Genomic DNA, 27357 nt, shown 5'->3' with positions numbered 1-27357 from the left:
TAATAATACAAAATAATTAAAACAGAAAAATTATAAAAACCCGCAGGCCTAATATTATATGTAAATATCCTGTTGCATTGAGATTCCATTTATAGCCCGTCAGTTGATCCTTCTATAATGCAACAATTGGTGCACTGTAGACTGATCAACTGAGAGGCTATAAATTGACTCGTAGGCCTAACTAAACGCAGAACAGGGGAAAACGCCAATATGGCAGAAATGTCTAACAGCCTACAATAAAAACACAAAAAAGCACACACACACAGACACACACACATATATATATAATCATTAGACAATAAGTGGAGAAAATACTAAGATCAAATGGTTACAGTACTAATATGCCTATCTTCCACTGGAATAATTTCGAAGAAGCTCCGTACCAGCCGTATCCAAAACACACGTCCCTACCAGAAGGAATATAGCGAACGCGGAGCCAAAATCAGGCAGACATTGTTGATAACCTTCTGTTCTCCATTGGAGCCACCCACAGTTCATGTCATGCAGAACACATTCCTGTTTATTTCCTAGTAGAGTTTACCATCGGCCGGTCACTAATGGAGTCAGGAATACAAGTACTTCACAAACGATCATATTACTTTGTTNATATATATATATATATAGCCACGTGTAAACGGGGTAACGTGTCTAATAATTGTGGATTCTATATTTGATGATTAGGTTTATTTGACTGTCACTATCACCATTACACTAGATCATAACAGTTCACACATTCAACTCCTTCTGGCTAACGAATCCCTCACCGTTGTCTGCATCTTGCACCTCTGATATTCTGACGGACTGGCTGCTAAATTGCCGCTGGTTCTCCCCAGCAAAATTATTCTTGGTTCCGAGCCCCACGGGACTCATGACCATATTTCACCGTCTGACGTCTCTGGGAGCCTTCAGACCACTTTATATTCCGAGTCTGAGTCTCGTACATATGCACATACTAATATCATCCTTACTCAAAGAATAGTCACGGCAGACTGAAACAAAAGACTACTCATGTAAGATTTGAGGCTTTCACGGCGGTGACTATGAAGNTTTGAAGAAAGCAGTCTTCTGGGATTTGGCACCGTGTATATGTGGTGTTAACCGACGTTTCGGAGGAACGTATCGCCTCCATCTTCAGGGCAGAAGAAAAATATAAGAAATCTGCAAGCGAAGAGTCCGTGAGAACCGGCAGATTTCTTATATTTTTCTTCTACCCTGAAGATGGAGGCGATACGTTCCTCCGAAACGTCGCCTAATACCACATATACACGGTGCCAAATCCCAGAAGACTGCTTTCTTCAAAAGACTACTCGTTCATTCGTGACCTACTGTATAATTCACGTTCAGGCATTGTGTAGACGCTCGACAATTCGTTGCTATGGTGGTAATCTCAAATTACGTAATTTCTGAGCTTTCGCTCACCCTTACAAAACTTTATATGTATAGGAAGACAACATTTATCCCTATAAGGAGATCTGTTACAATGGTGACTAACTACATCCTACATGACGCATGGGGCCCTCACACACGAAGAAGATGCCACTAATTTTCATGACAATGAACAGGATTTAAACATTACAGCCACAACAGTGAGACAACTGGAAGTACCGATAGGAATTTTATTGATAGCTTTTTAGGGTTAACAATTTTTATTTGCTCTCTGCACAGCAAGCATAGATTAAACGATATTAACTGGCAGGTCGCCTGTTTGCACCGATGCTTCATTTTGCAAACCTCGTAACGAATTTCAATGCAATTTTGTGAGAGGGGAGTACTTGCGCTAAGGTGCAATCTAGCTCCGTCGGATTTCTTAGGCGTGGTTCATTATAACAACAAACGGGTGCATAACAAACTACGGACGTCATTCCAGTCTGTAATTTTAATCTGAAACGCTTTTCGAATTTGTGCATACTAAAAATGCAATTGTGAAATGTGATATCACGACTGCTGATTGTGTCAAATGATTAGTATCTGCAAAAAAAAAGACATCAGGAACAATGAAATATGCGAAATAACAAAGAAAACGTTTGGAGACTCAAGTGTAGTGACACTGAGTTCGCCTTGCCACTAATAATCTTATTTCGTAACAACTTTTAAATTGAGTACACGGGCATGCTTCATAAACACTGCAGTTATGGTTATGATAATCTGAAAGCGATAAGAAATAACAACAATAAGTCAGTGAAAGTGGCCTTCTTCAGACGGTGACAGTCGCTCAGCTACTCCAAAATCTCCCCGTCTTTTCTGGAACCTGAAATTTCATTACAATACTCACAACAACTCACCACTGAGGGAAACTATACTCTCTCGTTCTATTCATTTAGGGTCCATTTAAATATTTGCCTTACACCTACGCCTAGGTCTCCTAAGTTTACAGCAACAAAAGCACATAACAAGCAATGCATTAATACTCAAATTTTGAGAAAGGTGTAATGAAGAGTCAACTCAAACAAACATGAAGACAGTACCATGTGGCTGGAAGACGAAAGAAAGCAACACAAAACAAGTCGGCAGAAGAATTAATCGAATGAATGTACCAGCCGAGGCAAAAGAAAATCACACAAAAAAAAACTGTCTACAGTAACATGTTTCTTTGGCTGAATTTCGCGGTAACTTATTTATCAGAAAGTTACAATTGAAAAGACAGACCCGACTTTAAAAGCAGACAATTTGGCTACGTCAAAATACAATTGCAGAACCATTTCCAATAACGCGACTTTATCAACAGTACACGGTTTTCTCTGCAGAGGGATATTGGAAACGGCGTTGTGAAGAAGTCGGGGGAAGGTGTTTCATGTTAGCCTACCTTATTAGAGGAAATAGGATAACAGACGATAAAAAGGAGGCAAAAGAAAGCATGAGGTCGATAACTGTATAAGTACGTCACTTTCAGGCATCTATTATAAAGTTTGTGCTGCATAACGTAAACTTTATGTTTAAGTGGCGTTCTGGAAACTTCAAAGCCTTGGCCAAAGAAGTTAGATTACACGCTAACTTACGAGTATAATACTCCGCGCAAAGGCTAAAAGATGTGCTTGTATACTAGGAATACGCAGCCTCCATACCAAGAGAAGCATTACCTCTTATTCAGCACCATTCCATGCGAAGCGTCTGACTGTGGTCGCTTTCTTTTAGTTTCTTGGAGTGGGGTGAGACAGAATCCACTTGGTATGTCGGCCACTAAGCGACCTATTGGACGAGCCCCGGATGATAGATGATGATGATTAATATGGAGCAGTCGGTGGAATGAGAATTGGCAGAAGAAACCGAAGTACTCTTAGAAAACCTGCCCCAGTGCCACTTTGCCCAACACAAACTCCACATGACCTGACCTGAGTTCGAATTCGGGCCGCCGCGGTGGGAATCCGGCGAGTAACCGCCTGTGCTATGGCACGGCCGACTGTGGTCACTTAGTCTCTATGGGAGCTGCTATGCCTCACTATTGGCAAGATCACATCACACAGAAATTACAATCAAGCATCGCTGTGTCTACTATGGGTCATTCCATGAGAAGTCATCCAGAGAGGTCGCTCACCATTTTTAAACAAATTCATAGTTTGTACGCTTATTTCTACATATTTTCACACCTCAAAAAAATTGTAATCCGCTCGGTTCTGCCGGTACAGCCGTTTTTTATAACGCGAAAAAAAGCGTTTTCGGCTTACGTGGAGGTTTGCGTTATCTTCTATATCTCGATAACTATTGAAGCTAGAGACTGCAATCTAAAACCTAATCGTTCATGATATGGACAACGAATCATGATATTACAAGTTTTTACTCAACTCACTTCCTCTAGGTGTAACTAAGCTTGAAACTTAGCTATCGATTTTGGGAAAAACGCCATATTTGATCTTCAAAAAGCAGTGGAAGGGGGAAAGTATCAGATTTGTGGTTTCTACCCTTTGCTTCTGCCTATATGAGGAATATATTCACGTACTTTTGAATCCCTTATCTATTTTCCAAAATTCTCCAGGAGCTTCCAAACTTTGCTCTGAGCCCAAAATCGGCCATTTTCAACATCTCATATCTCCGGCAGAGAAGCTCCGAAATTTTTGAAACTCATAGCAAATGGTGCTTTATTCCAGAGTAACGTGTAGTTAAAATTACAACTTTGATATTCGACTAATAGCGAAGTTCTTATAATGCGAAAAAACGCGTTTTCGCCTGAAATGGAGGTTTGCGTTATCTCCCATATCTCGATAACTATTGAAGCTAGAGACTCCAATAAGCAACCAATTTGTTCCTCATGATGTGGACTATAAATCATGTTAGTACAAGGTTTCACTCAACTCACTTTCTCTAGGTCTAATTAAGCTCGAAACTTACCTATCGATTTTTGGGAAAAACGCTATATTTGACCTTCAAAAACAGTGGGAGGGGGAAAGTATCAGATCTGTGGTTTCTACCCGTTGTTGTTTCCTACAAGGGAATATATTCACGTAGGTTGAACTCCGTACCTAGTTTCCAGAAATTTCCACGAGTTTTGAAACTTTGCCCTGTGCCCAAAATCGGCCATTTTTAACATCTCATTATCTCCGGTGGAGAAGCTCCAAAAATTTTGATTTTCATGGTAAATAATACTCAATTCTAGAGTAACTTGGAGTTAAAATTACAACTTTGATATTCAACTAACAGCGAAGTTGTGGGCACTTGGAATTTTACCAAAAAATCAATACCTCAACAATTGGCTTACCTGCATCCAATGGTACGTGTATTAGGTCTTTGTGTACTCCGATGCAACTTCCTCTTTTGGCACAAAAAGTAAACTATCCCTGGGATATTTTCTGTGCAGAATATTTACAGTTCTAGGGGGCACATGATTTGATTAAAATGAGTTCTTGAAGACTGGCTTTCGCTGCTTGTCTCTTCGTGGTGCTGCCAATACCGTCACAGGCATTCTTCCCGTGCGAGGTGGCAAAGAAGTTCCATTCTGCTTCAAGTCCGAAGTCTTCATACTGATGACATACACTGGAAAGATTCTTTTTGTTTTTATATTGGCTTCCAGCGCCATCACTAAAATAAACAACTTTCCTGACTGAAGGCACATTTTCTTTTATATCGGTGATGAGAAATATGAGATGTTAAAAATGGTCGATTTTGGGCCTAGAGCAAAGTTTGAAATCTCCTGGAAATTTTTGGAAACTAGGTACGGGGTTCAAAACTACGTGGTTATATTCCCCATTCAGGTAACAACAAAGGGTAGAAACCACAGATCTGATACTTTCCCCCTCCGACTGGATTTTGAAGGTCAAATACAGCGTTTTTCCCAAAATCGATAGGTAATTTTCAGGCTTAATTAGACCTAGAGGAAGCGAGTTGAGTAAACCTTATAATAATATGATTTGTTGTCCATATCACGAGGAACGATTAGGTTTTACATTGGAGTCCCTAGCTTTGATAGTTATCGAGAAACGGAAGATAACGCAAACTTCCATTTAAGCCGAAAACGCGTTTTTTCTCAATATAAAAACGCCTGTCCCGGGTGAACCGAGCGGATTACAATTTTTTTTTAAATATTTTTGAAGTGTGAAAATATGTGGAAATAAGTGTCCAAATATTATTTTTTTTTTTAAATGGTGAGCGACCTCTCTGGATGACTTCACATGGAATGACCCCTATGTTGTCTAGCAATAGCGAGAACACTGGAAAACTTTCAAGAACGCATTATTCCGGACGACTGAAACATCAAAGCTATCCGGTTACAGACATTAGTAGAATCAGTTTTGACATATTCGTAACAATGGATCGGGTAAAACTGACAGACCGCCTGTGTGGTCTAGTGGTCAGAGTTCCTAGCTACAGATCCAGAGGTCCCGTCTTCGATTCCCGGTGCTACCGGATTCTCTGAAGGGTAGTGGGTCTGGAATGGGGTCCACTCAGCCTCGTAGGGATAAATGAGGGGCTATTTGAATGGAAAAATAGTGGCTCCGGTATAGAAAACCGAAAATTAACGGCCGTGGGGATTCGTTGCGCTGACCATGCGACACCCTCTATCCGCTAAAATTGGCACTAACTTCGCCGACAAGCGGTGGTCGCTCTGTCGGTATAGTTCGCTTGCGGACTAAAGCTACGGAGTTTATTTTTAGTCAAAACTGACAAGGTGTAATAAGTATACAACAATTGGCGGCTGTTCTTGCTCTCGTGTTATTGTTATCTGCTGCTGAAATTGTGCAGGATTCAAAATCGAGAAGATATGAGAAAACTGACACACTTACAAAGTAGCGCCATGAAATATTCTTCCAGTAATGGACGTCTGGGTTGTACAAAAGGAGAGGAGCTAAGCGACTGTCATCTGCTCCAGAGTACAAACCACGAAGCTTCTCAGAATGTATTTTTATACAGCCCCCATAAAACTTAAAGTTTAACATTTTCATACTTCGTAACTGCACGTCTGTAAGCCTCTGAGTGGTTTAATATTCCTGAGTGATAGCGAAGTTCGTAACAACAGTTTCTGACACCTCGGAAATTGGCTGGGCGAGCGTGTCTCGACCTGGGAACACACGACTGTGCCACAGCGATCCTTCTCACCCAGCCCCCAAGACAAACCACGTGACCAAATATTTCATCATACCTCACCCTACAAATCACTACCGCCTGCGTACAAGCCGAAATGCTGTGAAGAGCTGATCATGTGGTGTACATTTGTACGCTTTCCCCCTCTAATTAACTTCTTGTGAAGCAACTGACGGATTTCAATAAACCTTCTTATGAACACAACGCCATTTTAAGCCAACGTGCCCTCGTACTTTTTACTTTCTAACACAAAAAATAACAGCATACAAGAGTGTAAACTTTACAGGTAGGAGCATCAATACTATCGTACAACTACTTCACTGACAAAGACTCTAATCTTGAAACTTGCAGGGTGTGGAAGGAAAGGACGGACAAGGTGGATCTATTGTGTATAGCATCAGTTCAAAACATATTCGCCACTAGCGTTCGTGTGTAGTGCTCAGTTGAACTAAATTAAAGCAACTGTGTTTGTACCTCTACACTGGAAAGCATCATTTCAGCAATGAAATTGACAATGAGTAAAATATTAAGACCGATAACGGCAGGGACATGGAGCTTGCAGAGCCACTACAGAGCATGTACTGAATGTTTTGGCACAGGTAGTAGTTGCTGATTCATGTTCCTGCTGCTCCTGCGGCGCATGTAATGGTTCCGACTTCCTGCAGTCCTAACAGTTCTCAAGATCAGTCTTGTATTTTACTTAACAAAGACGCGTTTGAGCTTCGAGCCTCCGAAATGGTATCGCTAATGATCTTCATCCCGAACGAATTCAGTTCCAAGTCGATTTTAATGGCCTACCACATGAATTTCCATAATATTCTTCATACTGTCCATGAGAATATTACAAGGTCTCTTAAAGAGGCGATGAGCAAGTTTTATAACATCGGTCTACACTTGTATTCGGCATGTATAAAGTTGAAACTGTGGCCGGGACATCGGTTTTAGAGCGTTTCGTTTTTTCTCTTCGGTATCTCAAAGAGGATGCTGGGACGCTTTCTTCAAATAGGCCGCTACGTTCACCTTCCAGACTCCACCTATTCTCTATTCGTGATCACATTCGACGTTACATATCGCCTTAACGGAAACAGCGTCATTAAATAACCAAAATATCAATATGTTAAATATATTACCAACGAAGGTGCCTTATCCGAAAGGTGTAGCTGCGTCGCAGTGCATAAAGCCGCACTTCTTCGTGGCTTATCTGACACCCTCCACCAAATGAGGGTGCAGGAGACAGGTGCGGGGAATGCAAGTGCGATCCGCTGACAAGAAATATTGGCTGTACGCTTTAGTCGGGGAGGACAACAAACGAGGAAACAAGCTGACAAGTTGGACAATTACCGGACAAAAAATACAGATTAATGTAATTCTGTGAAAACGTGATTACCGCTTCCATTTATTTTTACTTTCTGTCAATTCATCAGAGCCCGTAGCTAGTAAGTGGCCACAGATCGTCTCATTCCGTGTGGAGGTGGGGTCGAATACCTCCACTGTATCCCTGCGAGTCGTAGGAGGTGACAAAAAGGGAAGTCTCGAATCTGTGACAGTAATATGATCGCGAGACCCACGGGACTCGAACACGAGAATGACCGTGCTGGCGAGGGCAGACAGCAATTGTAAACTACAGACCAGTCCCTCGTCAGAGAAAGCGCCCCATATCGACAGACCCCTGTCTGGCATTAATAAAAATCTGGTCGTAAGCCCTAAGATGGGTGCTTTATTCCATGGTAGACTGGCCGACTGACCGTCGGTTGTAACATAAGACTCACCTCGACAGGTCGTCTGACTCTGTTTACGCATAAGCGTTACTACAAAAATTAACTGTGTTTATTCATGTAAACCTTACCAGATGTCGTAACTAGCAATAACATTAGATATATGTAGTATGTAGTATATGTCCGTGTGTGCTCGCGCGCGCGTTCATTCTCTTGGTATCCCAGAAGACTTATTCTGGGTGCAAAATATGCCAAGGATGGTTGCGTCCTCGAGCTTCGTAGGTTGCTTTGGGAGATAAAAGCCCAAGAACCTCCACTCTATACTAATGTCGGAACAGATATCTCAGAAAATAAAAAAAGCTTCGGCCGTCTAGCACTTATTTCTTTCCGATCAAAAATTCATTTTCCTCATATTTCTTATTCAAATCTGCTAAACATTGCTTGATAAGGGCCGTTAAATGTTCAATGACTTCCTCTCCGTATCCGAAACCAAACAGATCCAAGAGCCGATCTGACCACAGAATATAGCTGTCGCTCAACGGTGCGACGTAATATCCAAGAAACATACTTATCGTTTAACGTAAAATGTGTACGTCAACAAAACGTGAAAGTCAAATGCTACGTTTCATGTTACTATATGCGAATGACGCAGTATTGTGTCTGAGACGAGGCTGCGTGTACCCGATCACCCGTTTCCCAATTTCAAACACCGCTTGTCCGAAGGACGTTCTACATTTCTCAACTGAAATGCATCTCTCCTTACCAGCTTCGATCTTATGACAAGGAAAATAATGATCCTTTGATATTATTATTATTATTATTATTATTATTAAGTAAAAAAAAATAGTAAAGCTATCCCTATACCAGGCCGTGAAGGCCCATAGGGTTGTGAGACGTTGAGGGTCCCACATTATCTAGACAATCGGCTCAAAGATGGAGGTAAGGTTGTCAGCCTTACGCGCCGGCCGCACTTTACTCCCCAGGAAAATTATTTAATTAATTCCTGCTACTTATTTCTGTTAGAGGCTGAGTCAACCCCAGGGCCATAGTGCGGCTGGAAGGATTATGTCAACTGAAAAAAATCCAATGACCTCATTGAGACTTGAACCCGCGACCTTCCGGCTTGTAGCATAGCCCCTCAACCAACTACGCTATCGCGTATTATTATTATTATTATTATTACACAGTTATGCGAGTCTTACAACAGGGCTCTTCTGCATAACACCAGGTCCCCTAGCGGGCCAGGCCCGTTTTTGTTATCAGCTACACGTAGTAACAAAATATGTTTGCCATTAAGTCGGAGCAGGTTTCATTCCAATCCGTGGGAAGGAGAACAGAGTGCAGACATGTATTTCTAGCAGAACCAATCTCATTAAAGACACCACACTGCGAAGTGTCTAATTATTTTTCTTGCTACATGTACGTAACGTCGCAAATGTTTCCAAATAAAAACGTCATCGCCCAGACCGGGTCTGGAGCCCACTCATCCTTCTATCCACTTCGGGTAAAGCGGCCGGAGAGAGAAGCTGACCACTCACTTCCATCTAGAACCGAAGTCAAGAATGGTTCAGCTACAAACAAACACACACACACAGTCAAGTGGAAATATGTTACACGATGGACGAATGTTTCATGACAAATGACGTTAGATAATTTTCATGTAATTTATATTAATATTGGCCCTTTACGAACATGAAACCACCCCCACAAAGTTCAGTGTAGATCAGTAATACCAATGTACATTCAAATGCACTGAGAAATTTCGCAAATGAAGCTCGCCGATGTACTTAGAGCAAGACTTGTTACTTATTCACTTCGTTAAACAAAGCATAACTAAAAAAACTCCATGGCTTTAGGCCACAAGCGAATTGTACCGACCGCCACTTGTCCGCAAAGCTAGTGCCAACTTTAGCGGATAGAGGGCGTCGCGTAGTCAGCGCAACGAATCCCCACGGCCGTTAATTTCGGTTTTCTAGAGCGGAGCCGCTACTTTTCCTTTAAAACAACTCCTCAATTATCCTCACGAGGCTGAGTGAACCGTTCAAGACCCATTACTTCTCAGAAAATCTTCTAGCGCCGGGAATCGAAGCCGGGACCTCTGAATATGTAGCCAGAAACTCTGACCGCTAGACCACAGAGACGGTCAAATAAAGCATAAACATGTATAAAAACATATGGTAAATCCATTAATGTAACAGGCCGCAGAGGCCCATAGGGTTGAGACGTCGAGGATCCCACATTTTTCTAGACAATCGGCTCGCAGATGTCTGTGAGCTTGTCAGCCTTACGCGCCGACCGCTCTTCATCCCCAGGAAGATTCCTGGTCCTCATTTCTATTAGTGGCTGAGTCGAACCCAGGGCCACAGTGCCACAATTGAAAAATCCAACGATCTCACTGGGAATCTAATCTGCGACCTTCCGGTTTGTCAATCAACTACGCTACCGCACGTCCCCAGCATTTACAAGTATTCTGAACTAAACGTAATACAGGAGGCCATACTGTCTAGTTCGAATAAAAATATTCCCATAATATCAAATATCACTACAACCAGCTGTTACTAGTGCGCAGTAAGACTGGCAAGCGGGTGAAGCAAAGAGACGTCCAATTGTGTACTTTCACTTGAATAGCCGCAGCTTAGATTAACCCGCTAAGCAACTCTGTCGTAGAAGTTGCCGCAGAAGCGCGGCGTACAATTCCATTCAGTGACTCACTATGAAGGAAATAATCCAACAAGACAGAAGACCGTTTTTTTTATTGCTAGTGGGTGGGACTAGTCCCTTGGACTGCGGCCACATCTGGCCTATTGTACCAGCACCAGATGATAGGTGAGGGTGATTGTGCAGCAATTGGTGGAATGAAGATTGGCAGGGGAACCGAAGTACTCGGAGAAAACCTGCCCCAGCGCCACTTTGTCCACCACAAATCCCACTTGACCAGACTCTGGATCGAACCCGGGCCGCCGCGGTGAGAAGCCAGCGACTAACGGCTTGAGGTATGGCGCGGCCTTTCAGAAGACCGGTTTGTACCCCCGTAAAACTGAAACCGTGCTTCACTACAAAGCGTTGTCTTACAAATACTTCTACCCTGCAAAGTATTAACGCCTTTCATTTTGAATCAGTGCTACAGCAAACACGGTCAACACAGACGAACACGACGTCAGCGCAATATACTTTCTCCTTCGTTACCAACCGATTTCATGACACTTTATCAAATAATATGGTTACATATCATCTGGTTAAATGAGCTGAAGTGGTTGTGGGAACTACAAATCAGAAATGGTATGGGAACCAGTCGTGGCCTATTCAAAGGCGCAACCTTGGCATTAGCAGGGACTGAAGCAAACCATGAGAAGACCCATGATAACCAGTCCCTGACCAAGTATCCAATCAGGCTCCTCTGTTACCACTGTGGTAACCCGATTTATTGCGTAATTCTTTGTGTCAGTCGCATCAATTACTTTGAATCGGTATTCCCTTTATATTTAAACACGTGGTCCTAACTCGTGTTTTTCTGGGGCGTAATATGGTCTCTCGTTCCTAGGAAACGTCTGTTGGGGGTGTACAAGAACAAAGCACTGAGGCAAATATCTGGGCTTAAGAGAGAGGAAGTAACCGGAAGGCGAAAGTGTATAACGAGAAGCTTCAAAATCTGTATTCCATATCTACTGCTGTAGGATGATTAATGACAGCAGGCATAGGTAAGTACGAAATGTGCATAACATTTTGGTCAGAAGTCTCAAAACAAAAGAAAATTTCGAAGCTCCAAGCTTAGATTGAAGGACGGTGTTGAAACAAATTTTACAGAAGCGTGGACAGGGCCATGTTTTGAAAATATGGTGATGATCCTTGCCGTTCCATAACGCAGACATGTTCCTGGCCAGCTGAATGTACAGCGGAAATAGGAATGGATGAGAATATCACATGTAGGGGTTATTTTCACAGAACACAAAAAGCCCTTTGACAACCAGAAGATATTTTTGCAGATGCTCCCAAGGGCATTCCACAGAACATAAATAAGTATACATTGCCTTGGTTCAAAGTATTAAAGTCGCCTGAAAGGAAGTTTGGAAAGGCTTCTTATTTTGGCACACAAATGTAAATATTCCACAGCTCAAATATCAAGGAACCGTTCTTAGAGCTGATTCTTGCCTTGTTCTCATGACAGTTTTGCAGTCAGCACTTCAACAAACGCTTGTCTGTGTCCTATGGCTGAAGCAGAATAAGAACAGGAGGTAAATCGATAAATAATTACCAACATGAAGAACGAATTCGCATCCTCTTGCTTCGATCTGATGTAGCGATACATACACTTACTCAGCATGAATGAAGATGGAAATGTGTGGCATAGACCAAACGAATTTCAAAAGTTCCTAATAAAGGATCCAAGCGTCAGCAAGATTTATTATGTATTGCAGGCTTTCAGAACTAGCAATTTGCCCACCTACTGAATATCGCATTGGTGTGACCAGAAATCCTGCTTCGAATTGTTTAAGTCCTAGATTCAAATGTCAGCCCAGATATTGGTTATCTTAAAGGTATACTGTCAGTTATCTGTGGATCCTACAGATACATGCTGTGACAGAACCTCAGATTAAGCAACGACCGCCTCCTTCCAAATCCTTTTTAATTTACTACTCATTAATCATCCTACCATTCGATACTATTCACATACAATCTGACCAGTTGGCAGCATCGTTATATAAACCATAAACAAATATTACTTCAATAATAAATAAATGTATCAAAGAACTGTGCAGAAAATACGGGGTTTTTCATAGAAGCCTGCTGCAGTTTCAAATTCATATCTTCACCGAATGCAATACAATAGAAAAATAAACAAACTGAAACCTATAAGTGTTATTTCTTTTATTCAGAATGTACAAGTACAAACAACAATTTCAAGGACTGTGGTTTCGTTACACCATATTACAAGATACACATATTCACATCCTCCTCCATGATAGTTGCCATTGGCCACTATACAAGTCTGCCAACATTGGTATAGCTGCTGGAAACACTGCTGGAAGACATTTGCAGGAAGGTCCCATATGGCTTCCCTTGTGGCAGTGAAGATCTCCTCAGGCGACTGAAATTGATGCCCATGTAGCTTTTCTTTCAAGCAGGGAAAGAAAGAGAAATCACATGATGCGAGATCAGGTGAGTATGGAGGGTGTGGCAAAATGGCGACCTGTTTTTATGCCAGCTACCCTTGGACAACCACAGAACAATGTGAGGGATGACACTGCTGTGTAGCAACAGCCACTTCTTCCTGTGCCAAAGCTCAGGACGCTTAGGACGAACTGAATTGAATAGACGATGAAGTATCTCCTTGTAGCAGTGCTTGCTTACAGTCCCACCTTCTGGGATGAATTCCATGTGAATAATTCCAGATGAGTCAAAAAACAGTTCAAAGCATTACCTTGCCTTTTGACCTGTCCTGTTGTGGTTTCTTCTTTCTTGGTGATGATGGCAAATCATACAGAAAACACCATGTTTCTTCCCCTGTTATGATCCAGTTGAGAAACAGCCCATCTTTGTCAGCACTATCAATCAGGTCACCACGAATGCTATTGTGATCATTATGTTGGTCTTGCATCAGGACGCGTGGAACACTGTGCTGTGTAACACAAGATGGGTTCAGGTCATCAGACAGAATTTTGTGGTAAGTACTATGGCTAATCCCTGCTGCTGTTGCTGCAATTTCATCTACCGTCTGGAAGCGGCTGGCATGCACCAACATTACAACTTCTTGGATCTTGAGTTCAGTTCTGACTGTTCTTGGCCGACCAGTATGTTCATCACCTTCCATACTGTCTCTCCCCTGTGCAAAACGTTTATGCCACCTAAACAGAGCACTACAGCCCAAGGCTTCTTTGCCTTATGCTTTCTTGATCATCGGAAACATTATGCTAGCGGATTTGCCTAATTTTTGGCAGAACATGAAGTTTTCCCGCTGCACAAACTGCGACATTCTCAATTTCTGCTGCTTGCAGACAACTTCCCTTCACAGCAGTGACTCCCTCTCTGAATGCACTGGATGCATGCAACAACTTCTTGCTGGGACGAGAAAAGAACAGACACAGCACCATCTTATGGTTCCAGGTATCCACTGTAATGCACAACAGCGCCACTGGGCGGCCAATCCACGAAATTAATGACTGTACTATGAATAAGGTTTATTATACAGTATACAGTTTTAAGAGAAGTAATTTACACAACCATCATCAAATGCCACTTCATTCGTTTTTTACATATCTGGCAATCGCAATATCACTTTTATTATAAAAATGCAATATGAACTGTACAGTTAAAGAATATCAACCACAACAAAATGTTTTTCATCAACATATTTATGTACATAAATCATAAGAAGTTGAAATATACATGTAATTAAATGAAGTGATTTTGATGAATTATTAAGTTCACCATGTACACCATACCCACAAATTACAAATTCATACTTCCATATTGTCACAGCAGCCTCTGTAACATACGCTTGGGATAGCATACAGTAAAGTTCATAATATAGTTATCTCTATTTGGTATGCAGTAGGAAACAGGAAGGAGACAGAATATGGACAGAAAAGTTCCATTTTTATACAGAGTGTACCTTGAGGAAAGTTCAATGTTGTGGGACGTCATAGTATTGGTCATTCTAAGCAAAAATGTGTATATGTATATGTGTCCTATTCTGAACGGTTTCCAAGAGAGAGCTACCTTACTGTACAATTCAAAATTTTTTATAAGAAAGAGATAATCCGTACTGTTTCTAATATCAATGTCTGCTGTTCAAATGACAAAGTTGGTACAATTTACCTAGTACTACACAGTTTCGAAAATTCCACCATCAATATCAGTGCACTTGGCAACTCGTGGAGGATAGCATACAGCAGGCATGACCAAACCATCAATTGTGATCGACTGGTCAATCGCGGGACGATTTTTGGTCAATCTCATAGGCCTATAAGGAAATTATAAATGAGAAGCATGTAAATTCACTTGTAATATACGTGGGTCATTTCATAAATAATGCACAGGTTGGCAACACTGCAGATTAGATGATGCAACAACAGTGAGCCTCATATCAGTTACAGTTCAGGGCTTGAGAAAGAAGCACATTATTTTGTTTCATTTATAATGTACTCTGTTCTTAAATAACGTGAGTTAGAAATGGAGCCTCCATGGTTCTCGGGTATTGTGACTGTTGAAGATCAAAGGTCGTACATTAAGATCGAAACTTTACGTGGAAAAAACCCGACAGAAATCCACAGTGCTTTAAATGAAGTTTGTGGCGAGTTAACAGTGGACTGTAGTACAGTTTCTCGCTGGGTTAGTCGTTTTCGTGGCGGTCGTGTGAGCATAAACGATGATCCAAGGCCAAGAAAGCCGAAAACATCAACAGATGAACGAAGTGTGAAACTTGTGTCAGATGCTTTTGAAGATCATCGTGCGACATGTGAGGAACTTTCTGAAACCACGGGGATACCATCAATATTCCGAATTCTAAACAAATGATTTAAAGAAGAGAAAGATTTCTGTGCGATTGGTCCCTCACTGCTTGACTACAGAAGCAGAAATGCCTCGACATTGCAACCTTGCTGAAACAAAGATTCGACGTTGAAGGTCAAGCATTCTTGTATTGACTTGTCACTATTGATGAAATGTGGGTTAGAGACTTTGAACCAGAGCTGAAATCACAGTCCAATGAGTGGAGAGGTCCATCTTCCCCACGACCAAAAAAAAATTTCGGTGATCTCAATCAAAGGTCAAACAAATGATGATCTTTGCTTATGATCACCAAGGAATCATCATGACAGACAGAGTTCCGTGCAGGAAAAGTGTCACAGCAGTTTATTATCATGACTTTATGCAAAATCTGCGCAGAAAAATGCAGTTGCTTGAGGCTGGGCCGATCATTCTCCATGACAAAGCTCACCCGCACATCAGGAATGTCGTAACAGAAAAGCTGCGCCAATACGGTTCGGAGGTGTTGCCTCATGCTCCCTACAGCCCAGACATGAGTCCGCCAGACTTCGCCTTATTCCAAAAGTTAAAACAACCTATGAGAGGCCGTCGTTTTCCCTCTCTGAAAGAGCTTTCTGCTGCAGTTACACAAGCCATTCGACAGATAAACAAAGATGGTGTCCTGGATGGAATAGTAAAGCTTCCCACACGTTGGGACTTGGTCATTGAGAACCAGGGGGACTATACTGAAGGTGTGTAAGGAGATATTAAAAAAAATAAACATGGACGTAAACAAAGCTTGTGTGCATTATTTCTGAAATGACCTACGTAATATGATTATATTCAGATTTTGAAGGGAAAGTATGTATTAAAGTAGTCTGTACTTTCAATGTATGTTGCTTTCACAACAAACATCATGTGTTATGTTATTTTTACCAATATTTTTGCTTAAAGCGAGGTACGATCATAAGAGGGGGTCATAGATCACTGGCAGTTTTGACACTAAAAAGTCGATCACAACCTGTTTGAAGCTGGACATGCCTGGCATACAGCATATTGGCATATTTGGCATTTGTGAAGATGCGCAGCATTTTTCACAACACTCCTACAATGTCACTAACAACAGTCACAATGGCTAACTGCCCCTTCACACCAATTCACATCTGGGAGGGAAGCACAATACTGGGCACTGAATCCAAACTGCTGTACAGTGAAAGAGCTCTATCTCGGACACCATTTGGAATAGAGTACATGTTCATATACACTGCTTTGCTTAGAATGACCAATATCATGACCTCCCAGAATACTGACCTCTCCACCTGGGACACTCTGTATATACTACAAGTTTGATCTTCTGCGAGGCATTATTTGAAGGAACTAAAGCAGATCGATTGCACTGATGAAGAAAACAATGCTAGCAACGGGCCACTGTTATTGCGTTTCCATGGAAGTGTACGCTAACTGTTCTAGTGTTACTATTGAAACGACTGCTGCGAATGCAATGTTGAGTCAAAATTTCGAAGCGCTCGGATGGGATAGGGAATTAATTATCAAAGAGTTAGTTTCATCTGTTGCTTAGGAAATGCTAGCAACGGGCCACTGTTATTGCGTTTCAATGGAAGTATATGCTGTTCTAGCGTTACTATTGAAACGACTGCTGGATTTCGAAGCAATCGGTGAAGAACTTTCGGAGATCTTCGATAAGAGAAAACGAACATTTACATTTTTATTTAAAACTCTTCGGAGCTGGATTATTATAACCTGGTTTCGGACATAATAGAGGGCACGATCTGTTGTTAGCAACGGCCCACTGTTATTGCGTTTCCATGGATCTTCGATAAGAGAAAACGAACATTTACATTTTTATTTATATAGAAGATAGATGAAAACGACACAGCCCAATTCCAAGGCAATGTCACACGAAAAATTAAATCAAAATGAAAATAAATCAAAACTGTTTATATTCGGCACTGGCTATCGCAAGACTAACTCCTTCGGCGCTTACCTCCAGGCTCTCTTCCGTATCCCTTGGCATCTGCCCCGAGACTGACTGCTTCTTGTCCAAGGTGGGCTATTTATACCTCGGCAGATGCTGTGATTTCACTCGGAATCTCTTGTGATACTTGTAACCTCGTGATACTCGAGACACTCATGATACTGAACAGTCGCCGGAGCTAAACTCTCTTATACATATAGCCAGCGCTCAGACGGGATAGGGAATACCTTATCGAACAGTTAGTTTCATCTGTTGCTTAGGAAATGCTAGCAACGGCAAACTGTTATTGCGTTCCCATGGAAGTATACGCTAACTGTTCTAGTGTTACAATTGAAACGACTGCTGGATTTGGAACATGTGGCAGGTTTTTACCTGTTTTTACCTGTAATGGGTGTGACACCTATATAAGAGGCACACAAAAACACGCGAGTGTTCGAATGCAACGTTGTGTCAAAATTTCGAAGCAATCGGTGAAGAAGTTTCGGAGATCTTAGGTAAGACTCAAACGAACATTTACATTTTTATTTATATGGATTACATTAATGGTTATTAATGAAGACTGACCAATCAACTGACCAAACGACTGAGCAATCAACCATGACTGACTAACTACCTAATTAAATAACTACCTACTTAACCAACCAACTAATCAGCTAACTAGCCAACTCCATGGAAAAGAGTTTTCCTTGGGAAGACAACAGCTGCACAGAACTGAATGTCTATACTGCTAAAAAAACAAAGCTCAAGACAGACAAGAGAATATTCCCCCTTAAATGTCATTTTGTTTTAACAGTTGTAGTGAGACTGAAAAATTGTATCCAATTATTATAAAGAGAACCTTACATAGTTATGTCACTTAATCATTCATTGATATACTGACGTAGTATCAATGTAAGTAAGAAGTATATGATAGGCCATATACCAGGTGCAGAAATAGCTGAAAACAATATATCTTTAGAGCAATGGTTCTCAACCTCTCTGAGACCATGGCCCAGTAAATTCTTTCTTCATAAGACGAGGGCCCAGTATAACTGATGCCAGGTCCTGGCACCGGGACTCAGTCCAGCAGTTGAGAAACACTACTTTAGAGCACGGCAATACTGCTAATGGATTGACACAGTGGTTCTCAAACTTTTTACCTGTGAGACCCCCTGGCAAGAGAAAATACTCTCAGGCCCCCAGCCTGTTTTCTTTTATCAAAATTGAAGTCATGGTATGTTTGACATTTTATTCAGTTTATTTTGCGTTTTTCTACATACTATTTAGTAGCTTTTTTTTTACTCAAAATTAAAGTATCACAATATTAGGCCTGCTATAAAAATTAGTTTTAACACTTCCAATTAACTAAAATATGTATTGAACTGAAACGATATTTGACTAACAAGTACTTAATTTTTTTCTGCAAAGGTTAGGTCCAGGACATTTAAATGTCAAAGTTCAGTGTGATGGATGGGCCTGCTTTTGAGAATAAAGTTTATCAAAACGTGGTGTAACATCAGAAATGGCCACTCTAACGTCTTTAGCAATATTTAGCCTTGAATGATACTTTGACTTTATAGCTGCCAAAGCAGAAAAGCCTGTCTCCCATAAGTAAGTTGTTGCGAAAGGAATCAGGATCTTCAAAGCTTTTTGGCTCAAAGTTGGGAATTCCTTGCCAATATGTATCCAGAACTCCAACAAAGACAATTCCTTAAATTTACTTTTTAATGAAATATCACTAGTGAGATCGATGAGCTGTTACTGCTCATTTACATTCAGACATGACGGCCCAGGAACATCTTCGAATGGATTTTTAATCCAATTAAATTCATCAAAATCATTGCAAAAGTATTTCTCGAAATGAACTTTCAACGTTATGAGATGATCAAGTAGGCAGCTTTTTATTCCATTGGAAGCACTGGATTATCAGCAGAAGAGTCACCCAACATTGTTGATACTATGTCAATCACTGGTGGTAAAATCAGTGTTTCTGCAGTTGTGTGTGGTTTCTTGCATTAGTAATTCTATGAGAAACCTGATAAGAGACTAAAAGGGCCTTAGAATTCACATTTGTTGTTTTAGCAAATTTCTGTTGGGTAAACTTAAAACCACTAAGCTTTCTAACAAAAAAAATCTTTTGGTTTATTTGTAAACTTTGGATGTTTGTTTTCAGGATGTCTCTTTAATTTATTAGGTTTCATACTACTGCAGCTAAAATACTTAGAAAGATTACACATTGCGGACGTTCTTCATCATTGATCACAGTTTTCGTAAAGCCTAGTGATAAATAGTTCTCATCATAACTTCTCGTTTTCACACTCCGAGTAGCTTCTTCCCCACCACTAGTTCAAGAAGCACTGGTGTCTTCATTTCTATCACTAATCAGGAAACGCTTCATGATCAATTGTTCATAATCAAGTCAACTTCAAGAGGTAAACAAATCAGCACAACTGCACTGAAACCTTGAATGCATAAGAACACAACATCAAACAGGCATACCCGTCAATCACCATTGAGTCTGGCGACAAACTGCCTGCTCCTTGCCCAACAGGCGCCAATGAGATGACATAAGTCACTGCTTTCAGCCTGTACTTATCAAAAGTCTTTCTATATGTATTTCTATTTTTTGTTACTTTTCAAATTGATTTAGGGCAGTTTCAATTTTTATCTGTAGGAAAGTATGCTGCGCCCCCCTTCCAAGGCCCTCCCCCCCCCCCCCCGGGGGTTGCGCCCCACAGTTTGAGAACCACTGGATTAACAGCATGCAGTTTTCTACACAAGAGATTTAGGAATTAACAAGGCAACACTAACAGGAAAGTACTGTCAACCATCACCAGCAGCCACGATGAAAAAGTGAGCTAGTACCATGAGACTGTGAAAATGGTGATGAAGCACATCATATACAATTACAAATATTACACAGAAGCTATCACACGATGGGCAATCACTTACTGTTTCCCACAGTATACCATATCGAAATTGTATGTAACTACATAAAGGAATTACTGCACTACAATTCTATGGCACACACAAAGCAAAATTCTTTTTGGTGTAACATAACAATCTTAGTTCAGTTCAATTGTAATTAGACGTCTATGTACTTAGTCTGTCAATAATGCGACAATCATTAAAACATTCACTACTCAACACCAACACATGTTTCAGCCATAGACAGCCATCCTCAAGTGTTGCGGTGCGTCTAAACTGTTACACTGTTTTGATGTGCGCTAAAATTTTGCGTTGCAGTGCGTGCATCAAAACAGTGTAACAGTTCAGGCATATCAAAACACCCAAGGATGGAGTTTATGGCCGAAACATGTCACGTTGGTGTTGAATAGTGAATATTTTAAAGATTGTTGCATTACTGACGGACTAAATATATAGACATTTAGTAAAGATGTGCAACAGGATGCTGAAATACAGAATTATAATTAAAGGATATAAGAGGATCACAGTTACTGAAACTGCTGTAACTAGTAAGTTCTATATGTCACTGTAAAATTTATTGTAAAATATGATGTTCTCTCTTATATATGGTTTCTGATCAAATGTTTGTGCATACATCTTACCTCTCTCATAAAAGCTATACATCCTGCTCATTTCCACCCTTCTTCATTTAATCACTCTATGCTTGCAGGCTAAAGTCATGGAGGTTTTTTAATGACATTAAGTGAAAGGTACAAATTATAAATTACATAACTGTGTCCAGTTGGATATTCCTTCATTTCTCTTAGGTCCAAATATCTTCTTCAGCATTTTATCTTCAAAGACAGGGTGCATCTTGCTTCCTTTCCATGATATTGTGATGAGTTATCTTACGTCCATCGCCGCGCAACGGATACATTGGAAATTGTGGAGATCCCACAGTGACGAATTGCCGTTGAGTAACAACGGATGAGACAAAACTCGTTACCAGTGTATAAAGAGCGTTCCCGAAGCAACAGGTTGCCGAACACGTGAGATCGAACCTTGGCGAATGGTGTCTCATATCCGGTCCGCATAACACCTATATAAGCCTTCATGCAACGCAGTTGGAACCGACTCTTCATACAACAGAGTTGGAACCTAGTCGAGACGTCACAGACGTGATACCACAGGCGATAATAATTGTATGGTGTATAAGTGTGAGTGCCAATAAAGATTCACTGAATCCGAGACCCACATGAAGTCATTTGTCGCGTGACACACCCAATATGTGACAATATCAAACTATTCCATTTCTTTCATTTCTACACGGCTCATTTCAGGCCGATATGGCATGAATCATGTCATGTCAGGCACAGCTTTCTGATGATTTTCATTCGCAGGAATAAGATATAGTGAATGAGGCATCTTCTTACCTTATCAGAGTCGGTGGTGTTGCCTGAGCCAAAAGATGCTAGTGAGCCTCGATCCAGGTTTTCTACACTCTCATCCAGTGATGCAGAATCATCCATATCCCTAGAAAAAGAAAATATTGTACTCTCAATTCTAAATATATACTACAGTTAATTCTTAGTAGCAATTTATAATTCTTATAAATTGCAGTACTAACATGGCAAGTGAGCAACGCCAGTGCTGTCGAATGCAAGATATCAAAATTTTTAATGCTACCATATACTGAGAATTTTTAACTTTATGCAGATCACATCTGCACAGCACATGAAACAAACCATGGCAACCTTACGCATTACAACATAACTTTCAGTTATCACCATTAAGATGATACTTGATGAACCACTTTAACCATACATGTGAAATTTGGTATATTACAAGCATAGCTCTGAATTTTGTTTTGAACGCTTTAGATACAACAAAGCTTTGATACTATGCCTGATAATTATGAGATAATGTAAATATGTAACAAAGTAAATTTTATATAAATGAGGGCGTTTTGATTGTAGCATTGTATGGTCTAGTAGGTGGGTACCAGTTTTTCAGAGAAACATACTCTGAAGACAGAAGCAATGTGTTTCACCAAAACACTAACCATTTACCAGACTTGGTGTCATATCCATGAAAACTGCAACATATCTAATTCTGTCCATAAGCCTTGCTGGCCTTTCAGTTTAGATGGAAGAATTTAAAACAAAAGTAGACTGTACGTTTATCTCAGAACTCCTACAAATATCCACTAGGAATCATTTGAAATTAGTGCATTACACATACGAAACCCAAAAGTTTTAATTACTTTAGAAATGTTGCACCTAGACAGTGCCTTGTTTACTAATGTTCAGGTCTGTATTCATGCATGCATACATATGAAGATTACAGATGTACAAATATACACACATGAAAACCACGAACTCCACATGCGGGTGGACACACACACACACACACACACACAACATGTGCAGGTGTCATAAAAACAACTAGCTCACTATGAAAAAAAAACAAAGAGAATGATACAAATTATAAATGAGATATATGTGCTATGCATAAAGACCATAAATAAATGAGATGTCTAAATTCTCTGTTAAGAGTTCTGTCTTCTGGAATATACTTACATGGGATTACATCCAAGAAAATAGAACTTTTTAGCCACCACTGTCAGAATCTCAAAGTCAACATACATTCTGAATGATTCTGTTTTCGAGAAACGGTAACAAATAAAAAGTAAAGTAATGAAGAACTTAAGACATATTAAATTTGGGGAATGCACGCACTGATCAATTTTTAGGTTGTTGGGAGGGGGGTGTAGAGTGAGTGAGTGAGCGAATGAGCAAATAAGCATGTGTTAGTTTTTAGTTAGTTAGTTACTTCTGATTATCTAGTTTTCCAGCCCATAGCCAGTCTCTATACTGACTATGCTATCCTGGCATGAAGCTGACCACTCACCTCAGCTGGCGCCAGGATCGAGAAACTATGGATCTATACATCCACTCCCCATATGCCTTCATGGCATAGTGCATAATTTATTAAGTACAGGGGCAACTTTACTTATTAGTAAGGTATTTTACCAAAAAAAAAAAAAGTAGGCATTTTCCAGTTTAAAATGCAAGTAAAGAAAAATATCATGAAATATGTAGTTTTATGTAACTTCCAAAGAAATGTGTAGGAAATGCCAAAATATGTAAAAATTTGTAGAATAAAATTCAACTGTAGCAATGCTAATGCTGCAATTTGTGGAGATTATTACTTTTTGAGCATCTACATAGTAAGAAATAAAATATGTATCTACATTAAAATCCTAGCTCTAATTATCACCATCTCAGTTGTTGGCTGCGATTCACTTCTTACCTGGCACTTGGCTTGACTCAATAAGAATAAAGAAGCGAATTTAAATTTTAAACAAATCTGTGCTTTTGGTATAAATTCTTGAAACCATGACGCCCATATGCTGACATGCTGAAGGTCCCACATGTTACACAACCAACTTCACATAGTCATGCCTTAAACACTGTTTGTTAAATGGTGTCCGAAGATAATGATAAGAACAGGAATAAGGCAGAAATTTGTGACATGTCAAACTGTTGTTAGGCAATGGGATATGGAACGAGTTACCACGAAGACAGACTCTTGATAAACAGTCGGTTGCCAAGTTATGCAACAGGTAAAAAGGCAGTGTATCTCCATGCTGCACCAAGCCGAGCTGCGATGGTTGCTATGCGGCAGTAAACAACTCTCGGCAGCATTGCCAAGCAATGCCACTGTAAACACGTCATGCAGCAGTGAATCAAGCTGTGTTTTCTGCCTGTCCAATTGAGGGTTTATAAGAGAAACTGGAGTAACTAAGGAGCGTATATTCGGCAGAACAGAAGTCAGTCAGTCAGTCAGTCAGTCAGTTGAGACAGCCACGGGAAGAAGGAGAACTGAACGCAGGATTAGAAGATTTTATATGTGATAATCAGTGATAGTGGTGATAACTGTGAAGGCATTGGGAATTGGGAGTGTGTAATTCAGTGACACTTGTATAGCTCCTGTGTTATACTGCAAATAAGTGAAGACTACTGAAGATAGTGTGCAGAGATTAGTGTGTAGGGTTTGTAAATTGTGTAAAGCTGCAACAGGGTTATAATTAATTGCAGTTATGACTTGTATGTTGTTAACAAAACCAGTTAACAATCCGAATGGCGTCCACAGTAGACCAAACACATTACAATATTTTACCAGCCTTCAGAAAAAATAGAACTTATATCTGACATAAATGAAGAGCAGATAATACGCATTTAATGTAAGGAAAGCTGCAACTGTGAAGTCCTTGGGATACAGATCTCACTGGCTATCACAAGCTGAGGACACTTACCTACTGGAGCGTTGACTACCAGGCTTCAGCTTGGCTGGACTCTTTGGCATACTGAGTGGCAGCGCAGAGCTAAAGTATGTCTCCTGGATTACTTCACGCAACTTCTTCACCCATGTCTGCTTTCCATCGAGAGATGACGCCTACAAGGGAGAAAAAATTTCAGTGTTTAAGGTAGTTTCAATACCTATCAGACTTTAAGAACATCACAGAAACTGTGCAAACATTTTACCGTATTTACGCATGTATAGGCCGCACATTTTTTGCCAAAAATTAAAGAGGAAAACTGGGGTGCAGCTTATATTCGAAATATTCAAAATCACACTTCATTTAAAAAAAATTAACGTTGCCAAATTTCGGAATAATTTCTACTTCTGAAATAACATTCCAAGAAAATTATTTTTTCTATAATTTCTGTCTGAAAATTGTGCTGCGGCCTATACACGCACGCGGCCTATACATGCGTAAATACGGTAATTTATTAACTTTTTGAAATGTTCTTGCATTTAGGTTTATTACAAGTTAAAGTTTAACTTTCTGATATGTATGCACAATCATATATTTGGAAATGAACGTGTATGTGTATAGTATGTCCACACACAGCTATGCATCAGTTGTTGAGAATGTACATTTATATTTACTTGGTTTTATAACATTTGTCACATCCTGTTATTCACTGAAACAAGATTCAATGGTATATACTTCAAATGTCCCAGTTATGAAATGAATACATAACTAAGTTACCCATCTATATTGGCCTACTTATGGTATCTACAAGAGTGCAACGACCACAGTGCACCCACCTAGAAATAATATTTTAAGCTACCTCAAGCAACTCTTAATTCATAGTCTTCTATTCTCTATCGTTAATTTATTTTTGGAATATAAGAAGCTTTATCACATTCTGTGCATGCATTGGTCAGGCAATGAAATCAACTACTGGTTTCTTACATGCTTTCCAATGCCTCTGCATCAGAATCCTAAAACAAGGTAAGAAATGAATAAAAACATAACAATTCAGGCACATTCACTATATTATTTGCTCTTATCTTCAATCTGTGAATTGTAGCTTTTGACCTTCTACAACTGGAACAGAACAAGCGGAGTGGACAAGTGGTGACAAAATCAGTCAAATGGTTCTCAAGTTCTGATGACAACAGCACAAAAATCTCATTTTTATTGTCTCAAAAACTATAAAACTTAACAGAAAATGAGTATTTAGTATAAAAAGAATATACAGTGTGTTTATATTTTTTCTGTGACTTGTTCATAACATTCTTCATCACTCCAAAAGAGAGCAAGCAAATTACACTTGAGATGTGCACAGAAATGCATGTAGGTCATTATCTAGTCTCTATTATTACTGCCTGATTTTAACTAAAATTGTATTGTGTTGACAAATTTAATAAAATTCTTCAATACCAAATTTAATGAAGATATGCTAACCAGTTCTCAAGTTGATAATAACGTTCCTTTCCACTTGTGCTAGTTATGGGGGGGGGGGCTAACACTCATTCTCAGTAACAAACCAGCTTGTAACCAAAGGCCCTCAGGAAAAGGATGAGGGGGCTGGGAATTGGATTTTCAAGTTTCCATAGGTCAGGTGGTTAGTCAGAAAATCTGAAAGAGAAAACTCACTTGGCTAGACCTTAGTGTAGATGGGAAGATATTGTAATATGAACTGAAACATGGTGTAAAGGTGTCAATTTGATTTAAGAAGGTTGGAACAGGGTTTTAAGTTGGTCTTTTCTGGAACTGATTATTAAATCTTTGGTCCCATATAAGTAGGCAAATTTCTTGACCAGCTGAGTGACTCTGCTTTCCAAGCAGGCCTCTGCCAAATTAAATTAGTTTCCAATAAAGAAAGAGCGAAGCTAACTGAAATGCCTAATTCAGACTGGAAATGATACTGACATAAATCATCAGCAAACAAAGCTATTTAATAAAATATTATAATCTCAGAGGGCGCAGAGGCTATACAATCAACATAGTGAGCTGGGATAGCTCAGTCAGTATTGTGACAGCCTATGGTCTGTATGGTAAAAGAATCAGGATCTAATTCCTGGCAGGGAAAGAGAGATTTTTCTTTTCTCCGCAGGATCCAGACAATCTCTGGGGCCCACTCACCCTCCTATCCAATACATACAAGGGACTCTTTCCCCAGGCATACAACAGCTAGGGCATGAAGTGGACCACTATTTTCATCTAGTGGCAAGGTTAAGAATACATGAAGATACACATCTAATTCCCATGTGTCTTTGTGGTGACATAATTAACTGATCAAGTAGAGGACAACTTTCTCTTTACCTTAACCTTTAAGTGACGGCCCTTTAAATTCTGGTAACGGCAGCGGGACGGATTTGATTTAAATACCCGCAATATTAAAGCAATAAAAACTGTAATCATTTCCTAAAATTGCTGTGATTTCTACAATTTTTGTGATAAACAAACCAAATAAACGCTGTTTTTTT

The 27357-nt window shown here is 40.1% G+C and overlaps 1 protein-coding gene across 5 annotated transcripts in view; it reads right to left on the bottom strand.

The window, feature by feature from the left end:
* LOC111864472 (kalirin) overlaps window positions 1-27357 on the bottom strand; it is a 768927-nt gene that overhangs the window by 315428 nt on the left and 426142 nt on the right. For all 5 annotated transcript variants that reach the window (XM_023851737.2, XM_023851735.2, XM_033751441.1 and 2 more), the window contains 2 exons: window positions 24890-25029; window positions 22005-22104 (listed from right to left, as the gene is read on the bottom strand). In XM_023851737.2, coding sequence (XP_023707505.1) covers window positions 22005-22104; window positions 24890-25029 — 240 coding nt within the window. The remainder of the gene's footprint in view (window positions 1-22004; window positions 22105-24889; window positions 25030-27357) is intronic.

This window comes from Cryptotermes secundus, unplaced genomic scaffold (genome assembly GCF_002891405.2).
Source record: "Cryptotermes secundus unplaced genomic scaffold, Csec_1.0 scaffold737, whole genome shotgun sequence".
Classification (NCBI taxonomy): Eukaryota; Metazoa; Arthropoda; class Insecta; order Blattodea; family Kalotermitidae; genus Cryptotermes; species Cryptotermes secundus.
The sequence above is the reverse complement of the archived record's forward strand: the minus strand, read 5'-3'. Positions and strand labels throughout refer to the sequence as shown.